At 55.7% G+C, this 14,593-nt stretch overlaps 6 protein-coding genes across 6 annotated transcripts; 5 read left to right on the top strand and 1 right to left on the bottom strand.

The window, feature by feature from the left end:
• Nucleotides 1-134: 134 nt before the first annotated feature.
• IUM83_15865 (Pentatricopeptide repeat-containing protein, chloroplastic) lies at nt 135-1,454 on the top strand (the record flags this gene model as incomplete). The annotated part of the gene is made up of 1 exon (XM_067940708.1): nt 135-1,454. The coding sequence occupies one exon, from the start codon at nt 135-137 to the stop codon at nt 1,452-1,454; it is 1,320 nt and encodes a 439-aa protein (XP_067790279.1).
• A 361-nt stretch (nt 1,455-1,815) lies between these two features.
• On the top strand, nt 1,816-2,172 carry IUM83_15864 (uncharacterized protein; the record flags this gene model as incomplete). Its single annotated transcript, XM_067940707.1, has 1 exon — nt 1,816-2,172. One exon carries the CDS (start codon nt 1,816-1,818, stop codon nt 2,170-2,172), a length of 357 nt encoding a protein of 118 aa, XP_067790278.1.
• A 1,196-nt stretch (nt 2,173-3,368) lies between these two features.
• IUM83_15863 (putative transmembrane protein) lies at nt 3,369-3,944 on the top strand (the record flags this gene model as incomplete). Its single annotated transcript, XM_067940706.1, has 1 exon — nt 3,369-3,944. The coding sequence occupies one exon, from the start codon at nt 3,369-3,371 to the stop codon at nt 3,942-3,944; it is 576 nt and encodes a 191-aa protein (XP_067790274.1).
• A 2,436-nt stretch (nt 3,945-6,380) lies between these two features.
• On the top strand, nt 6,381-7,640 carry IUM83_15862 (Pentatricopeptide repeat-containing protein, chloroplastic; the record flags this gene model as incomplete). Its single annotated transcript, XM_067940705.1, has 1 exon — nt 6,381-7,640. One exon carries the CDS (start codon nt 6,381-6,383, stop codon nt 7,638-7,640), a length of 1,260 nt encoding a protein of 419 aa, XP_067790319.1.
• Nucleotides 7,641-11,887: 4,247 nt separating this feature from the next.
• Nucleotides 11,888-13,195, bottom strand: IUM83_15861 (Pentatricopeptide repeat-containing protein, chloroplastic; the record flags this gene model as incomplete). The annotated part of the gene is made up of 1 exon (XM_067940704.1): nt 11,888-13,195. One exon carries the CDS (start codon nt 13,193-13,195, stop codon nt 11,888-11,890), a length of 1,308 nt encoding a protein of 435 aa, XP_067790276.1.
• A 404-nt stretch (nt 13,196-13,599) lies between these two features.
• On the top strand, nt 13,600-14,538 carry IUM83_15860 (Deoxyhypusine hydroxylase; the record flags this gene model as incomplete). Its single annotated transcript, XM_067940703.1, has 1 exon — nt 13,600-14,538. The coding sequence occupies one exon, from the start codon at nt 13,600-13,602 to the stop codon at nt 14,536-14,538; it is 939 nt and encodes a 312-aa protein (XP_067790275.1).
• Between the last annotated feature and the right edge of the window lie 55 nt (nt 14,539-14,593).

Here is a 14,593-nt window from a genome sequence, read left to right as displayed (position 1 = left end):
ATCCGCTCTTGTCGCATCACATGGGTTCGTCATGAGGCGTTCAGGCGTGCGACAGCCTCGAGATTCACGCCGTTCCACCAGCAGCGCCGCCCTCCGTCCAGCAGCATTCGCAGACTCGCAGCCAAGCGTCCATCATGACCCCGTCGCGCTCGCTGCGCACGTCGCTCGGCAACGGCGGCCACTCGCTCGGCGACGCGTGCGTCGACCTGTACGCGGAGCGGGTCATGATCCCGCGCATCTCGCTGCTGTCGCTGCTGGCGGGGCTCTCGGTGCTCTCCGCCCTGCTCATCCGCCACCGCCGCCGGCGACGCTCGCAGCGCACGCGCCAATTGGCCAAGCTGCTGCGTGAGAAGGTCGTGCTCGAGGACTTGGCCGTCCCGGGCGACGGCGACGGCGACGAGCTCTCCTCTCGGAAGCGCTGGTTCGCGTGCTTCCTGGCCACGAGCGTGGCGTGGGTCACCGTCTTCCTCTGCACGTTCAACTCGTCCACCGCCATCGCGTCCACGTCCATGAGCGCGGCGCAGGCGCGGCCGCGCATCGTCTTCAGCTTCACCACGACGCCCAGAGGCATCGACGAGATGCAGCCCACGGTGGACGCGCTGGTGCGCCAGGAGGGCGACGGCTTCGACGCCGTGTACGTCATTGTGCCCCGGACGTACCGGGACAAGGCCGTCCAGATCCCAGAGTGGCTGCTGGACGAAAGGACCAAGATGAACCAGACCGACTTCCGCGGGATCAGCTTCGCCACGGGGGCGAGTCCGTACCACGACAAGTTGAGGCTCATCGTGCTGGACACGGACTTCGGACCCGCCAGCAAGGTGCTCGGCACGCTGCTGGTGGAGCAGGACCCGGACACCATCATCGTGTACGGAGACGACGACCGCATCTACCCCACGCAGCTGTGCGAGCGCGCGCTGCACTACACGCACAAATTCCCGGACGACGCCATCGCGGTGCTGGGCGGCTGGATCTCGGCGGAGGACGACTTGTACTGCGGCCGCAGCCTCGCGGTCGGGGTGAACAGCGTGTCGTTTGTGGGGGGAGCTGGCGGCGTTGCGGTGAAGCGGAAGTTCTTCGGACTCGGGGAGGCGACGATGCCGGCGTTCGAGGTCGCGAACATGTCCAAGGCGTGCTTCCTGGGGGACGACTACTATTTGTCGCACTTGCTGAGTCGGAGCGGAGTCCAGCGACGACTTGTGTCGGACAGTTGTTGGAACATCGAGTCGCTCACGGAGTCGTTCTCCCATGGAGGACTATCGTACGCGCCGTCGGAACACCCGGGCGGAGCCAACGTGGAGCACTACCAGCAGTGCATTCGTGAGCTGGGAAAGGATCACGATCTCTCTCGCGACGGTGAGTTTGGTTCCTTTTTCATGTTCGTGTTTTCTCGTGCGTGGGGAGTTTTGAGAGGCCTCCACAGTTTGTACTTCGGAGGCGAATTCGTGTCGTGCTGATGCAAGCCCACACACGTGTACAGTAAATGGTAGCTTTGGGCTTTCACTAGTAAGGGGCGCTTATAATATGAATCGATTATAACAGAACGCCCGTGCCAAGTTGGGTGGTGCTGGAATTCGTTTGGAAGTTCTAGCCTGCTGACGCTGTGCGAGGGCAAATGCCGGTGGACCAGAAGAATGGATTCAAGTCTAGTGGTGGACCGCGCATAAATTAACTAAGCGGACATCCTACTTGACAGGTCACTCTTCAAATTGCCGAGTACAGCGGTGTAACTTTCCTGTTTTGATGAGCTCTCGAGTCGTCACGTTCGCTCTCTTCGCTACCTTCCTAGTCGCGTACATTGTTGGAAGCGCGGTTGCGATGAGCGCCGAGCTGCGGATCTACAAGGAGCCTGAATTCAAGCGACTGCGCCGCATCATCACTGTATCCGCGGGGAACCTCTGCTATGACATGCCCTGCTCCGAGCTCAGCGACATTATTTCTTCGGCGAGATGGTCGGGCATTCCAGTCACGGGGTCGGCCTTTGCAGACGGACAGGCGAGGATCGCCTTCTACACAGATAACAACTGCACGGGCACAGCCGTCGTCGTGAACACGCGCGTGGGACAGATCCGCGACTTCGCGGCGTTCGGGATGGACAAAGCCACTTCGTCTTTTGCTGTGCTGGAGACCTCGACGACGATGCAGCACAAAACTACCAACATTTGTGCGTGGTAAGGCCTGAACTTGGAGTTGAGACTGGGAGTAGAGCAGGTTCTGTTGGTGGCACCAACGGAGTTCATGCTACGGTAGAAAAAAAAGGTTGAAAAGTGAGTTTGTATTGATTCGCTTCATTGAATATTTAGTTGGCAAAAGCGAAGTTATAGTCGTTTTTGTAAGGCAGGAGGCTCAACCTTGCAGTGAGAACAACCGCGAGATAGCTTTCCTCTACGAATTTATGTTAGCGTCCTCACCATAATGAATTGTTCGGTGAAGTACTGTAAACTAACTACGTAGGAACTCACTAACGGCTCACAGCCGTGCCTCAAATGGACTGCAACGCCGATTTTGTAAGATCGTGGCAGTTTCATCAGAGTTTTGGTCAGACCAGTCACGGCTATAAAAGTTCTCTACGCATCTTACCTGGACAGACTTGCCATTCAAAACTCATACAAAAAACTTGTAAACCAACCAACGAACGCCAGAATTTCAAGTTTGACTCGCCCTTATCTCGTTTCTCAGTTGGTGAAAAGTTGCGGTTATCTCCCAAACCTAGCCAACCGAACAGGATAGTCCAAATCGGATCATAAGAACTCTGGGGAGGGAACGCAGAGCTGACACGACCTGTTCCCACATTTCGCAACCAGCACTGAGGGGGTTAAGTCGATACACTTAAGTCATTCAAGTCGGAAGATCACCCAAATGAAAGATCCAGGCGGAGACGACACCTCAGGGAACTGGAGTGCGGAATAATTTCGCCAACAGCACCTTCGAAGAAAGGGCCAGGCATGGAAAACTCTGCTCCATCCTTCGGTTGTCGGCGTATGCTTGGCCGTGGTGGGGAGGATTGTTGTGGCGCCCATTATGATGTTACTGCTGTTTACCGCTACCAATTACCGCTCCGACGCCACCGTCCTCACCTCTGGCAACAGCTTTTTCTCGTTCACGGAACATGATCTGTCGATGGCTGGTGCCATGCAAAATCGTTCTGCTCAAGTTCGTGGCTTTCCACGGTGAGGCCCTGACGAGTGCACCCGCATTCACTGCCTTTGCTGGTCAGGCTGCAACCGGGACAGTGTACGATTTCAGCCCGCTGAGTGCTGAGGCTATTACTCGTGGTGAAGCGCTAGACGCCGGTGGAGCTATTTGCCAGAGCGGTCGCAACGAGTGGGGAGTCCACCACCAACGTAGTGACAGGAACGCCTCAACTAGTCATGAACGTCATCAATACAATGAACCTCAGTATCCCACCGCAGCAGATGCAAGAGCTTGAGTTGGGTGTGGAGAATGCTGACGAGTGCGTCACCACGTGGAGCATCATGGCCACTGCTCGGTTGTTCTTCTTCCCGACCACGTTTGGTAGCGCCGATTTTGGCAAGATCCCCGCGGTGGTAGTAAATGTTGGCCCTGACTACACTGAGTGCCGCCCTAATGTCCCCGTGGGTGAAATTGCCATGGACTCGAAGTTAGCTGTCGGGTCGGGAGGAAAAGACTTGCTGACAGTCGTTCCCGAGGTCTTGACACTGTTCCCGTACAGCTTCACCAGCAGTCTTGCGCCAATCTCTCGAGTTGTTGCAGCCGGAGATACAAAGTATAAAGCTGACACGGTATTGGAACCTCTACTGCAGGCTTACTACGGCGGTTGTAGAGTGCGCGAGGTGAACACTTCAGGTGTCTACATCGAAGACACGTGCACAATGTCGACGCATTGGGAAATTTATGGTTTGATGGTGCAGTCTCCCGACGATGTACCGCTCTGCAGCACCAGTGACGTCTGCATTCATAACTAGTTCGACGCGCAGTGGGAATGGGTGAGCGAGATCACAGCCGAGAAGCCTAATCGTGTCGCCATGTATCTCAACACGTTCCGTAGTCGATACGCTGATACAGTCGGCATCAGTGTTTTGCCCGGGGTGGTCGTCATGCAGATGCTTGTTATGGGCGTGATCAGTCTTTATCAGATCATGTCAAGCAAGCGCTCTGTCCTACTCACGCAAATATGGGCATATCGCCGCCAGAATGGCCGAATGCAGGTCGTCTATCTTGCACAGATCACCTACCATCTAGTATTCAACTCGGACCTGTACTTGCTTGGATTCGCTACAGGGACGCTAACGACCGAGTCGATCGCGAACCTGACTTCGCCTTCTCGTACTCTTTTATCAATTTGGTGAAGGCCCGCTCGGGAGACCAACAACTGGATCGGCACTTCCGCCTTGTGTGGGAAACTATGCAGATCATTATCACGGCGACTGTCGCGGCAGTGCTTTGCGGGGTACAGCACACACCGCTCGTCTCAATCATCGAGAAAAACGCGGAGATTTTGCGCAAGACGTCTGCCCTGGGCGCGAAATACTGCGGATTGAACGATGCCTGCGTACTTTTCACGGTAAACTTGCCTACATTCGTCACGATACTGTCGGTGAGTCGTGGGATCGTCGCTGTGCTCACTTCTTTCTTCATAAAGCTGATGAGTCCCAAGGTCAAAAGCGCAGTGCGGTCTGCTCGAATGTCGATTAACGGACAGCGAGGTTTTAACGGCGCCGACGCAATCCCGCACCGAAAATCAAAGCGGCCGACAACACACGAAGTAAGAAGTACGAAACCAATGACTTGCACCCCACATCATTTGAGGAGCACTGCATCGGTGCGCCTTTCAAGCTTTTCCACGATTGCGACGACATCGCCTACGTCATGTACAATGGTAAGCGTTGCACCACCGTGGAGGCACTTCTCACGGGGTATTTGTTTTACGGCGAACACATTTACCAAGCTTCGTCGGTGATGCTGCTGCTGGTTGCGAGATTGGTGCCCCGTAAGTTTCTACGCACGTTCAATGTCATCCTTCTGCGCTGGCGAATTGACCCCAAAGTTGGCACTCTAACGCACGTACAGTCTCGCACGTGGTACACCGCAAGCAAAGATAATCCCACACTGGCCGCAGCAACCCCGGTTGCGTAAGGCCTTCAAGTCAAGCACAACTACTCACGTAAATAAAGAAGAGCTTCACTTTTTACTCTTTTATTTCAGCGATGTTTGATAATTCGCCGGCGACTTCCCATGTCGTGGCGATGAACGCACTCGTGTACAATCCTCATTCCTCAAATTAAGGTGACCTCTAGCATCAATGAGCTCACGTGTCGTCACGCAGATAGCATTTGCGCGGGCAAAGTGGTTGTGGTAGGCGCGAGAATCAGTGACTTTGCGGCGTTCGGGAACGCCACCTCGGTTTTTGCTGCGTTGGAGACCGCGACGACGATGCGACTGGCACAAACTAAGAATACAAGTGTTGAGCAGCGGATACCGAAGGAAGCATATTTTGTTTATTTTGTTCAGGACCGCTGCGGATCCATGTTACGCATTTCTGATAGCAATCTTTACAAATAAAATCATCACTGCCGACAAGAAGTCACCGTCGTCGTCATCGTCCACCTCATTTTATACACTGGTGATGATACTACAGTATAGACAGTAGACCACGCTATGTAGCGTGAAGGAGCGTCTAGGCTGAGTCCGTGTCTACTGGCTGGTTGCATGTGCAGTACTGCCAATATGAGCTTTATGAGCTTAATTAACAAGCCAATTTCCAGGTTGTAGGACAAGCGATCCATGTCTCCACCACACAGTACTCCAAGTAAAAGAGGCACGTGCAAAACAAATGCCCCTCTTGCTGCACTATTGCTTCTCTCGAAAAAAAATTGTACTGGAACCAATTTGCCAAAACCATCGTGGTACACGAAGTAAGAGATCTTAATTTTTGTTTACGAGACCCGAAACTTGGTTGCGATACAAAACTACTTCGTGTGGTTTCTTTTATTTCTAATTAAATTGAGCATTCTTATCCATTGTGCATGAATATCGTCATTAGAAGCAAGACAAACGAACAATTTCTCACGAAGCGAGAGGCATCTCATTTCATGTACAAACACGAGTGACAGTGATGAGAACAGCACCATCATCAGCAAAACGTGTTGCCGGGGACAGAATATCCCGTCCCGTGAAATAGTCCTGCTTCCCACACGAGAAGAACGACGGGATTAGAGCTGCTCGAGCCATTGCTAGTAGATTCGCCATTCACCTCCGCACAGTCGGGCTGGCACCTCTGGCCACGAAGCGGCGGCACCCATTACAAGTTTAAGTCAAGAACCCTTCCATAACTGCCCGCTGCTCGACCGGCTTCCACTTATTCGCCGTATACCGGCACCAAGCGCACAGCCAAGTCGACCATGGCCGCCACGCTGCGCACATCACTCGGCAGCAATAAACACTCGCTCGGCGATGCCTGCATCGACCTCTACGCCGAGAAGATCATGATCCCCCGGGTTTTTCTCAGCTTTTTGTTGGCCGGAATCACGGCAATGTCCATTCTGCCCATTCGACACCGTCGCCGGCGACGACAGCCACAGGTTCGCCATTTAAACGAGCCTTTTCCCGAGAAGGTCGTGCTGGAGGCATCGATTTCGCCCCATGGCGATGAACTCACTTCGAGAAAACGCTGGTTCGCGTGCTTCCTGGCCACGAGCGTGGCGTGGGTCACCGTCTTCCTCTGCACGTTCAACTCGTCCACCGCCATCGCGTCCACGTCCATGAGCGCGGCGCAGGCGCGGCCGCGCATCGTCTTCAGCTTCACCACGACGCCCAGAGGCATCGACGAGATGCAGCCCACGGTGGACGCGCTGGTGCGCCAGGAGGGCGACGGCTTCGACGCCGTGTACGTCATTGTGCCCCGGACGTACCGGGACAAGGCCGTCCAGATCCCAGAGTGGCTGCTGGACGAAAGGACCAAGATGAACCAGACCGACTTCCGCGGGATCAGCTTCGCCACGGGGGCGAGTCCGTACCACGACAAGTTGAGGCTCATCGTGCTGGACACGGACTTCGGACCCGCCAGCAAGGTGCTCGGCACGCTGCTGGTGGAGCAGGACCCGGACACCATCATCGTGTACGGAGACGACGACCGCATCTACCCCACGCAGCTGTGCGAGCGCGCGCTGCACTACACGCACAAGTTCCCGGACGACGCCATCGCGGTGCTGGGCGGCTGGATCTCGGCGGAGGACGACTTGTACTGCGGCCGCAGCCTCGCGGTCGGGGTGAACAGCGTGTCGTTTGTGGGGGGAGCTGGCGGCGTTGCGGTGAAGCGGAAGTTCTTCGGACTCGGGGAGGCGACGATGCCGGCGTTCGAGGTCGCGAACATGTCCAAGGCAGAACACCCGGGAGGGGCCAATGTGGAGCACTATCAGCAGTGCATACGAGAGTTAGGCAAGGAACAAGATCTTTCACATGACGGCGAATTTGGTTCCTTCTTCGTGTTCTCGCACGTGTGGGGGATATTTCGGGGCTTGCGGAATTTGTTCTTGAGTGACGATTTCGTGCCGTGTTTTGATGACACTAATAGCATCGAGAACACCGATCCGTTGTCGCCACACTGGGGTTTCTTCGTCGCCTTTAAGTATGTGATTGAGTGTCGTATTTTGGCATACTAGTACTTCTTCTGCAAGACGTTTGCCCCCAGCGACAGTGACCATTTGTGCCGGAATCGGCATTTTGAAAAGGTGTAAGCTCGAGGTGCGCTTTGATCGCGTTCGAGACTCCAAGAACGAAATTAATTAATGGGTTCCCGACAACACTTTCGACGAATACCGGTAAATAGGATTTGCGTGACTCGCACCGACGATTTGGAGATCTGGCAGTGGTTGATCTTTGTAGTGGATTCATGCTGCCACTTTTAGTTGGTGTCTGTGTCGGTGAACCTCGTTATGGTGTCGCTAAATGCTTGCGGTCTGACCGTCTGGCTGGTCTGGAAACACATCTACTGTCAACTGGATTCGTTGTCGACAGTGATTGTAATACTCGCCGACGCTCGATGTTCACCTGACGCCTGCGAGTGTATGAAACCGACTGTTCATAGTTCATGTAGCGCGCTTCAGCAGTAAATCGTTGCATCCGCGGCAGTCGCGTTCTCTTCATCTTATTGAGCGGCGCACACCCAGCTTGAAAAGTGTGCCGTTGATCTCCATTGCTCTGACAGGGTCGATGATGAGACCGGGCTGTAAGCTCGTGGTCTCTCAGGATGGCGCGGGTATAACTGTTTCTAGATGTGGTATTTTGCTGGGTGGCCTTCGCAGCAGACTCGTCAGTCCTGACCGGTAGTGGCGTGGTCGCTATCCCCGATGCGTTGGCTGCCACTGGAGTGATACGCGGTGAGGGAGTAAGTGTACTGCCCTTCGTCCATTCCACGTGGCGTCGAGCCGCAAGCTCCAAGCGGTCCATCACATAAGCGTCAAGTTGAGACAGCATAACAAGACCTAAGGCGAATGCGGGGACTTGAACAAACACAAGAGAGCAGCGCGGGTACAGCGTTGATACTGTTGAAAACGTCCAAGTGACTTGAGACCGCTGGAGTCGAAGGTTAGAGGGAGCTCGATGGCAGGCTGCGACGGATAAAACGAGGGACACTTCGATGCCGTGAGACGTACTGTTCAGGTGGACACGACTTGGTTGGGGGCGTGCTGAATGGACCTTCGGGGCATGCACGATGCCCCATTCGTCGTCGCTGTCGGTGGAAGCTGCTTCGTTCTGCTTGGGATCGGTGGTAGGCGAGAACCTGGACACAGAACTGTGAGAACTCACCGCAGACAAAAAAAAAGAAGCCGAGAAAGGACGTGTGTGGTATACCGGCAAGAGTAAAAAGGCTTTGCTACATGTAGCTGGAATGAGGAGACGGCGGACCAGAGCGCCGTGCAGACAGTTGCCATCAACGATGGTGCCATGTTGGGGTTGCTTGTTGGGAGACAAAACAGGGAATGAGGCTGTTGGTGGTCGGCAAACCAAAGACAAGTAGAAGCAGACAGCGTTCTCGAGACCCGATCTTATTTGGAGTCCAGTGGTATTTACACGGATTCGTTGCAGCTGGTGTTGAACGCATGGCTAGCAATTGCGTTATTCATGCATTAATATTTACTTCCTTTTTTTTCTTTGTTGCTTGGTGTTGGATTTCCAAAGATTTCGTAGTAAACCTTCTCGTAGTGCTAGCAGTGTTGCATCGGAGACAGTAGAGAAGTGTCTGAGGTTTCTCGCACGGTGGTACTACACCTCTTTCACTCCGGTAGGGAAGCTCACATCAACGATTTAAAAAAAAAAAATGAAATTCATGGTAACGATACACTGGTGTTCTACATGCCCTAATTCTGCTTAGTTCGGGACCTCCGCGTTCAGGTTCTTCCAGGCGAAGCTGGCGAAGTACTCCTTCGACTTGAACGTTCGGGTGACGAAGTTCCCGACGACCACCCCGCCGAAGAGAGGCAGCTGGGACACACCGCCGTTCGGGCCCAGCGGCACCATTGAAGGCACCACCTCCACCTTGGGGAAGTCCTTGGCCACGCTCGTCTGCGTCTTACGCGCCACCAGCGCGAGCTCCTTGCCGAGGTGCGTGCCCTGCTGGCTGGCGAACCACATGTGCTTAGGCGCCGAGTTGTTGTTCGCGTCACCCAGCGCGTAGATGTTCGAGTAGCGCATGTTGTCCAGCTGCAGCTTGCCGTTCACCTTGATGAGACCCTGGGGAGTCACCAGGCTTCCGTCCAGCTCCTTGATAAGCTCCGTAGTCGGGCTGAAGCCGCCACATAGCAGCTGAATATCTGACACGAGCTCACGGCCCTTGTCGGTACGCAGCGTGCGATGCTCGTACGTGTTGCCGTTCAGACGCTCCGTCAGACGCTCGCCCAGCACCACGTTGACATTCAGGCGCAGCAAAAACTTCAGCAGGCGAGCACTGAACTTCTCGCGCACGTTTTCACCACCCATCAGTTTGTCCTTGCCTTCGAGGAGCGTCACGCTCTTGTTCGGGAACTTGGACTTGATCTCGCCAGCCACACTAGCGCCAGTCGCGCCACCGCCCACGACTAGAATGCTTTGGGCATTTTCGATCTGCTCGCGCACCTCCACCATCATGAGCTCGGTCGTGGAGCGCTTGAAGTCGTCCTTGGGCTGCTTCATGGGCACCGTGTACGTGCTTCCCGTGGCCACAACCAAGTAGTCGTAACTCAAACGCTTCACCGGGCCCGCGACCATTTCGTCGTCGTTGCCAATAGGCGTGTACTCGACCTCATTGCCAGGCGTGATGCGCGTCACGATGGCGCGCTCGATCTTGACAAAGGACCGAGCCTCGGCAGGGATCGCATTATCGTACGGCACGAAGAGCTTGTTGGTGTAGGCAGCATCCACCACAGCGCGGGGCGTGCCGACTGCGTGGTAGTAGTACTTGCTCTTCTCGAAGACAACCACCTCCGTACCGTCGTTGGGAGTGAGGTTCTTGGCCAGGGCCTGGGCAGCGGAAATACCCGCGGGGCCGCCACCGACGATGACAATGCGAGGCATGGTGGAGCTTGGCTGAAATTGGAGAATGTTGCACTTGTGGAGTGCTGAGAAGGTTTGCGAATGAGAGTTTTGACGAGACTCTCGTCAAGTTCGGAGCCAAGCCACTTGAACCAAGTACAAGTAGCTTGGTCGCACAAGTCGTTGGCATGAAGCTTTACTAATCACGTTGTGCCCCATACGCAATCGCCAATGCCATAATCGTGAGCGGGGCGGCGATCTGCATCTACGCACCTGCCAGCGACATAAGTTTACATAGGATACTTGGACATCACCGGATGCGAACGAACATGTACAGCATTGGGCGCGCGCGTCTAGCGGGAGGTTCGTCGCCAGGAGGATACGTGTGGTCGAATTGGCGGCCAAACCTCGTTTCATGAAGGTTTACATGACATGTAAATACATTGTATTCAAGTACTAGCCCAGTACATACCTTACATACTGGTGTTATACCTGTACACTTACAGAATTGAAAAGGCGCCGGCAAACGTGTCCAGGTATTTTTTTCCCCTTTGTATACTCAAATCCAGTGCGCATCCTACATGTATCGTGGGCATAATCTTCAATCAACTTTTCACAGAAAGTGAGAATGCGTGCGGTGGCTGCTGGCTACAGTAAAAGGTGTATGTCGGCGTGAGGTCAGATTGGTGCTGGCAATCCTGAGGCCCTGAGTTCTCTAGGAGTAAATGCCCCCGATGCCTGGATTCAACTATTTTGGCAGTACAATACTGGTAACCAGCGAACGTGGCTGATTGCTTTGATTCAATACAAACCCAAAAATTGAGAACTACGGCATCAGAATAATCCTGATGTCGAAGTTACCGGGAAATAATCTTTGTTCTGCGAGCGAGTGATTCGTTTCGCGTTGCTTTCGGTGCTTATTACCTGCAGATATATATTTTTGGTGCTGGCGGTGCCACCGAAAACATGCTAGTCGAGATTAGCTACCTGATCAACAACGCTCTATTTTTCGCCCTTGATTAAGCGCTTTAGTTTATTCGGGTCATTGGAGATGAAACAACATGTATTGCTATTTGAGATGAGTTACTTTGGTCGCCGCAGGAAGCGAGCCAGCGACAACAAAAATAATGGTGTACGACGACCGCGCACATCCCTACATTTGCGCGTGGTTATTTTTCTCTAGTGATAACTGTACGCGCTACATGTATTCGTAAACGGCGATTGCCCAGCTCTTGATTCAGCTCGCACCTCAACTTGCCCAAGCACTGTGATATTTGCGATTCCATACATACAGTACTTGTCAGGTCGACAAAAGGTCAGGCACAAATAAAAGTTTGTCTTTTCAAAACCATACTTTGTTGGCAAGCACGGGTGCTATTGCATAATGTTATAGTCTCCATCAGCACGACACGAATTCACCGCTGAAGCAGAGATTCTGCAATCCTCGGAATATCCCCCACGTATGCGAAAACACGAACATGAAAAAGGAACCAAACTCACCGTCGCGAGAGAGATCGTGATCCTTTCCCAGCTCACGAATGCACTGCTGGTAGTGCTCCACGTTGGCTCCGCCCGGGTGTTCCGACGGCGCGTACGATAGTCCTCCATGGGAGAACGACTCCGTGAGCGACTCGATGTTCCAGCAGCTGTCCGACACAAGTCGTCGCTGCACTCCGTTCCGACTCAGCAAGTGCGACAAATAGTAGTCGTCCCCCAGGAAGCACGCCTTGGACATGTTCGCGACCTCGAACGCCGGCATCGTCGCCTCCCCGAGTCCGAAGAACTTCCGCTTCACCGCAACGCCGCCAGCTCCCCCCACAAACGACACGCTGTTCACCCCGACCGCGAGGCTGCGGCCGCAGTACAAGTCGTCCTCCGCCGAGATCCAGCCGCCCAGCACCGCGATGGCGTCGTCCGGGAACTTGTGCGTGTAGTGCAGCGCGCGCTCGCACAGCTGCGTGGGGTAGATGCGGTCGTCGTCTCCGTACACGATGATGGTGTCCGGGTCCTGCTCCACCAGCAGCGTGCCGAGCACCTTGCTGGCGGGTCCGAAGTCCGTGTCCAGCACGATGAGCCTCAACTTGTCGTGGTACGGACTCGCCCCCGTGGCGAAGCTGATCCCGCGGAAGTCGGTCTGGTTCATCTTGGTCCTTTCGTCCAGCAGCCACTCTGGGATCTGGACGGCCTTGTCCCGGTACGTCCGGGGCACAATGACGTACACGGCGTCGAAGCCGTCGCCCTCCTGGCGCACCAGCGCGTCCACCGTGGGCTGCATCTCGTCGATGCCTCTGGGCGTCGTGGTGAAGCTGAAGACGATGCGCGGCCGCGCCTGCGCCGCGCTCATGGACGTGGACGCGATGGCGGTGGACGAGTTGAACGTGCAGAGGAAGACGGTGACCCACGCCACGCTCGTGGCCAGGAAGCACGCGAACCAGCGCTTCCGAGAGGAGAGCTCGTCGCCGTCGCCGTCGCCCGGGACGGCCAAGTCCTCGAGCACGACCTTTTCACGCAGCAACTTGGCCAATTGGCGCGTGCGTCGCTGGCGACGGTGACGAGCGAGTAGGGCGGAGAGCACCGAGAGCCCCGCCAGCAGCGACAGCAGCGAGATGCGCGGGATCATGACCCGCTCCGCGTACAGGTCGATGCACGAATCACCGAGCGAGTGCCGGTGGCTGCCGAGCGACGTGCGCAGCGAGACGGAGGCCATCCTCTCGAGTACCAAAGTGAGCGAGGAACTGCACTGCGTTCAGCTAGCTAAAAGTGTGCGAATGCGCGACTGCACAGCATGGACGGTTATTTACAGAGCCACCGGACTTAAATCTGCGCCTCTTCAGTCCATATATCGACACCCCATTCTCCCAGATATTAATACTGTTCTAACGCAGATTTCTCGTAGTCAACGACAATGGTCTCGTTGCGCCCACTTCAACGTGCACACCAAGTCTACCCAACCCAGAACCAGCCAATCACATTGCTTCTGCTCCCTCATTGGCCCGTGGCACTTTACTTTTTCTATACATTTTCTTACCGCGTTTTTATTTAAACGCGTTTTTTGACTGGCGGCCAGTCCCGACGTGCGTAGCCATTTCCATTCCCAGTCAAAGCCCAGCAATGCCGTCGCACTCCGCCGTGACCGAGACCATCTCCGCCTCCGAGGCCGTGGACACGACGCCAAGCTTCGAGCGCCTGCGCGACGCGCTGCTGGACCTGCAGGAGCCCGTGGGCAAGCGCACGCGCGCCATCTTCTACCTGCGCTCGCGCGGCGGCCTGGAGGACCTGCAGGTGCTGCTCACGGCGCTGCTGAACCGCAAGGACTCGGAGCTCATGCGCCACGAGCTGGCCTACGTCATCGGCCAGTTCCAGCGCGAGGAGGCCTGCGACACGCTGCACCAGGTGCTGGCGGACGCGTCGGACGACGGCATGGTGCGCCACGAGGCGGCCGAGGCGCTGGGCGCCATCGGCGCCGCGCAGTCGCTGCCCGTGCTGGAGAAGTTCAGCGCCGACGCCGCGCCCGAGGTCTCGGACACGTGCAAGCTGGCAGCCAGCCTGGTCAAGTACAAGCTGGCCAAGGCCCGGGGCGAGATCCAGGAGGGAGAGGTGGACCGCAACCCGTACCTGTCCGAGGACCCGGCCCCCGCCGCCGAGAAGACCGTGGCCACGGCCGAGCTGCGCAAGGTGCTGCTGGACCACGACGGCGACATGTTCGCCAAGTACCGAGCCATGTTCTCGCTGCGCAACCGCAACACGGAGGAGGCGGCGCTGGCGCTGGCCGAGGCCTTCGCCGACCCGAATGCGCTCTTCAAGCACGAGGTGGCCTACGTCATGGGCCAGATGGAGAACCCCGTGACCGTGCCGGCGCTCAAGAAGGTGCTACTGGACGAGAGCGAGCACCGCATGGTGCGCCACGAGGCCGCCGAGGCGCTGGGCGCCATTGGCACCACGGAGTGCGAGGAGATCCTGAAGCACTACCTCAAGGACGACGTGCAGGTTGTGCGCGAGAGCTGCGAGGTGGCGCTGGACATCATGGACTATTGGGCGCCCTCCAAGTAAACAAGCGTATTGCAGCTCGGTGCGAACGCGTCCTGCTGACGTGTAGGAATAATAC

Source organism: Phytophthora cinnamomi, assembly GCF_018691715.1.
Source record: "Phytophthora cinnamomi strain GKB4 chromosome Unknown Contig47, whole genome shotgun sequence".
NCBI lineage: Eukaryota > Oomycota > Peronosporomycetes > Peronosporales > Peronosporaceae > Phytophthora > Phytophthora cinnamomi.
This window is presented reverse-complemented; position numbering and strand designations above follow the sequence as displayed.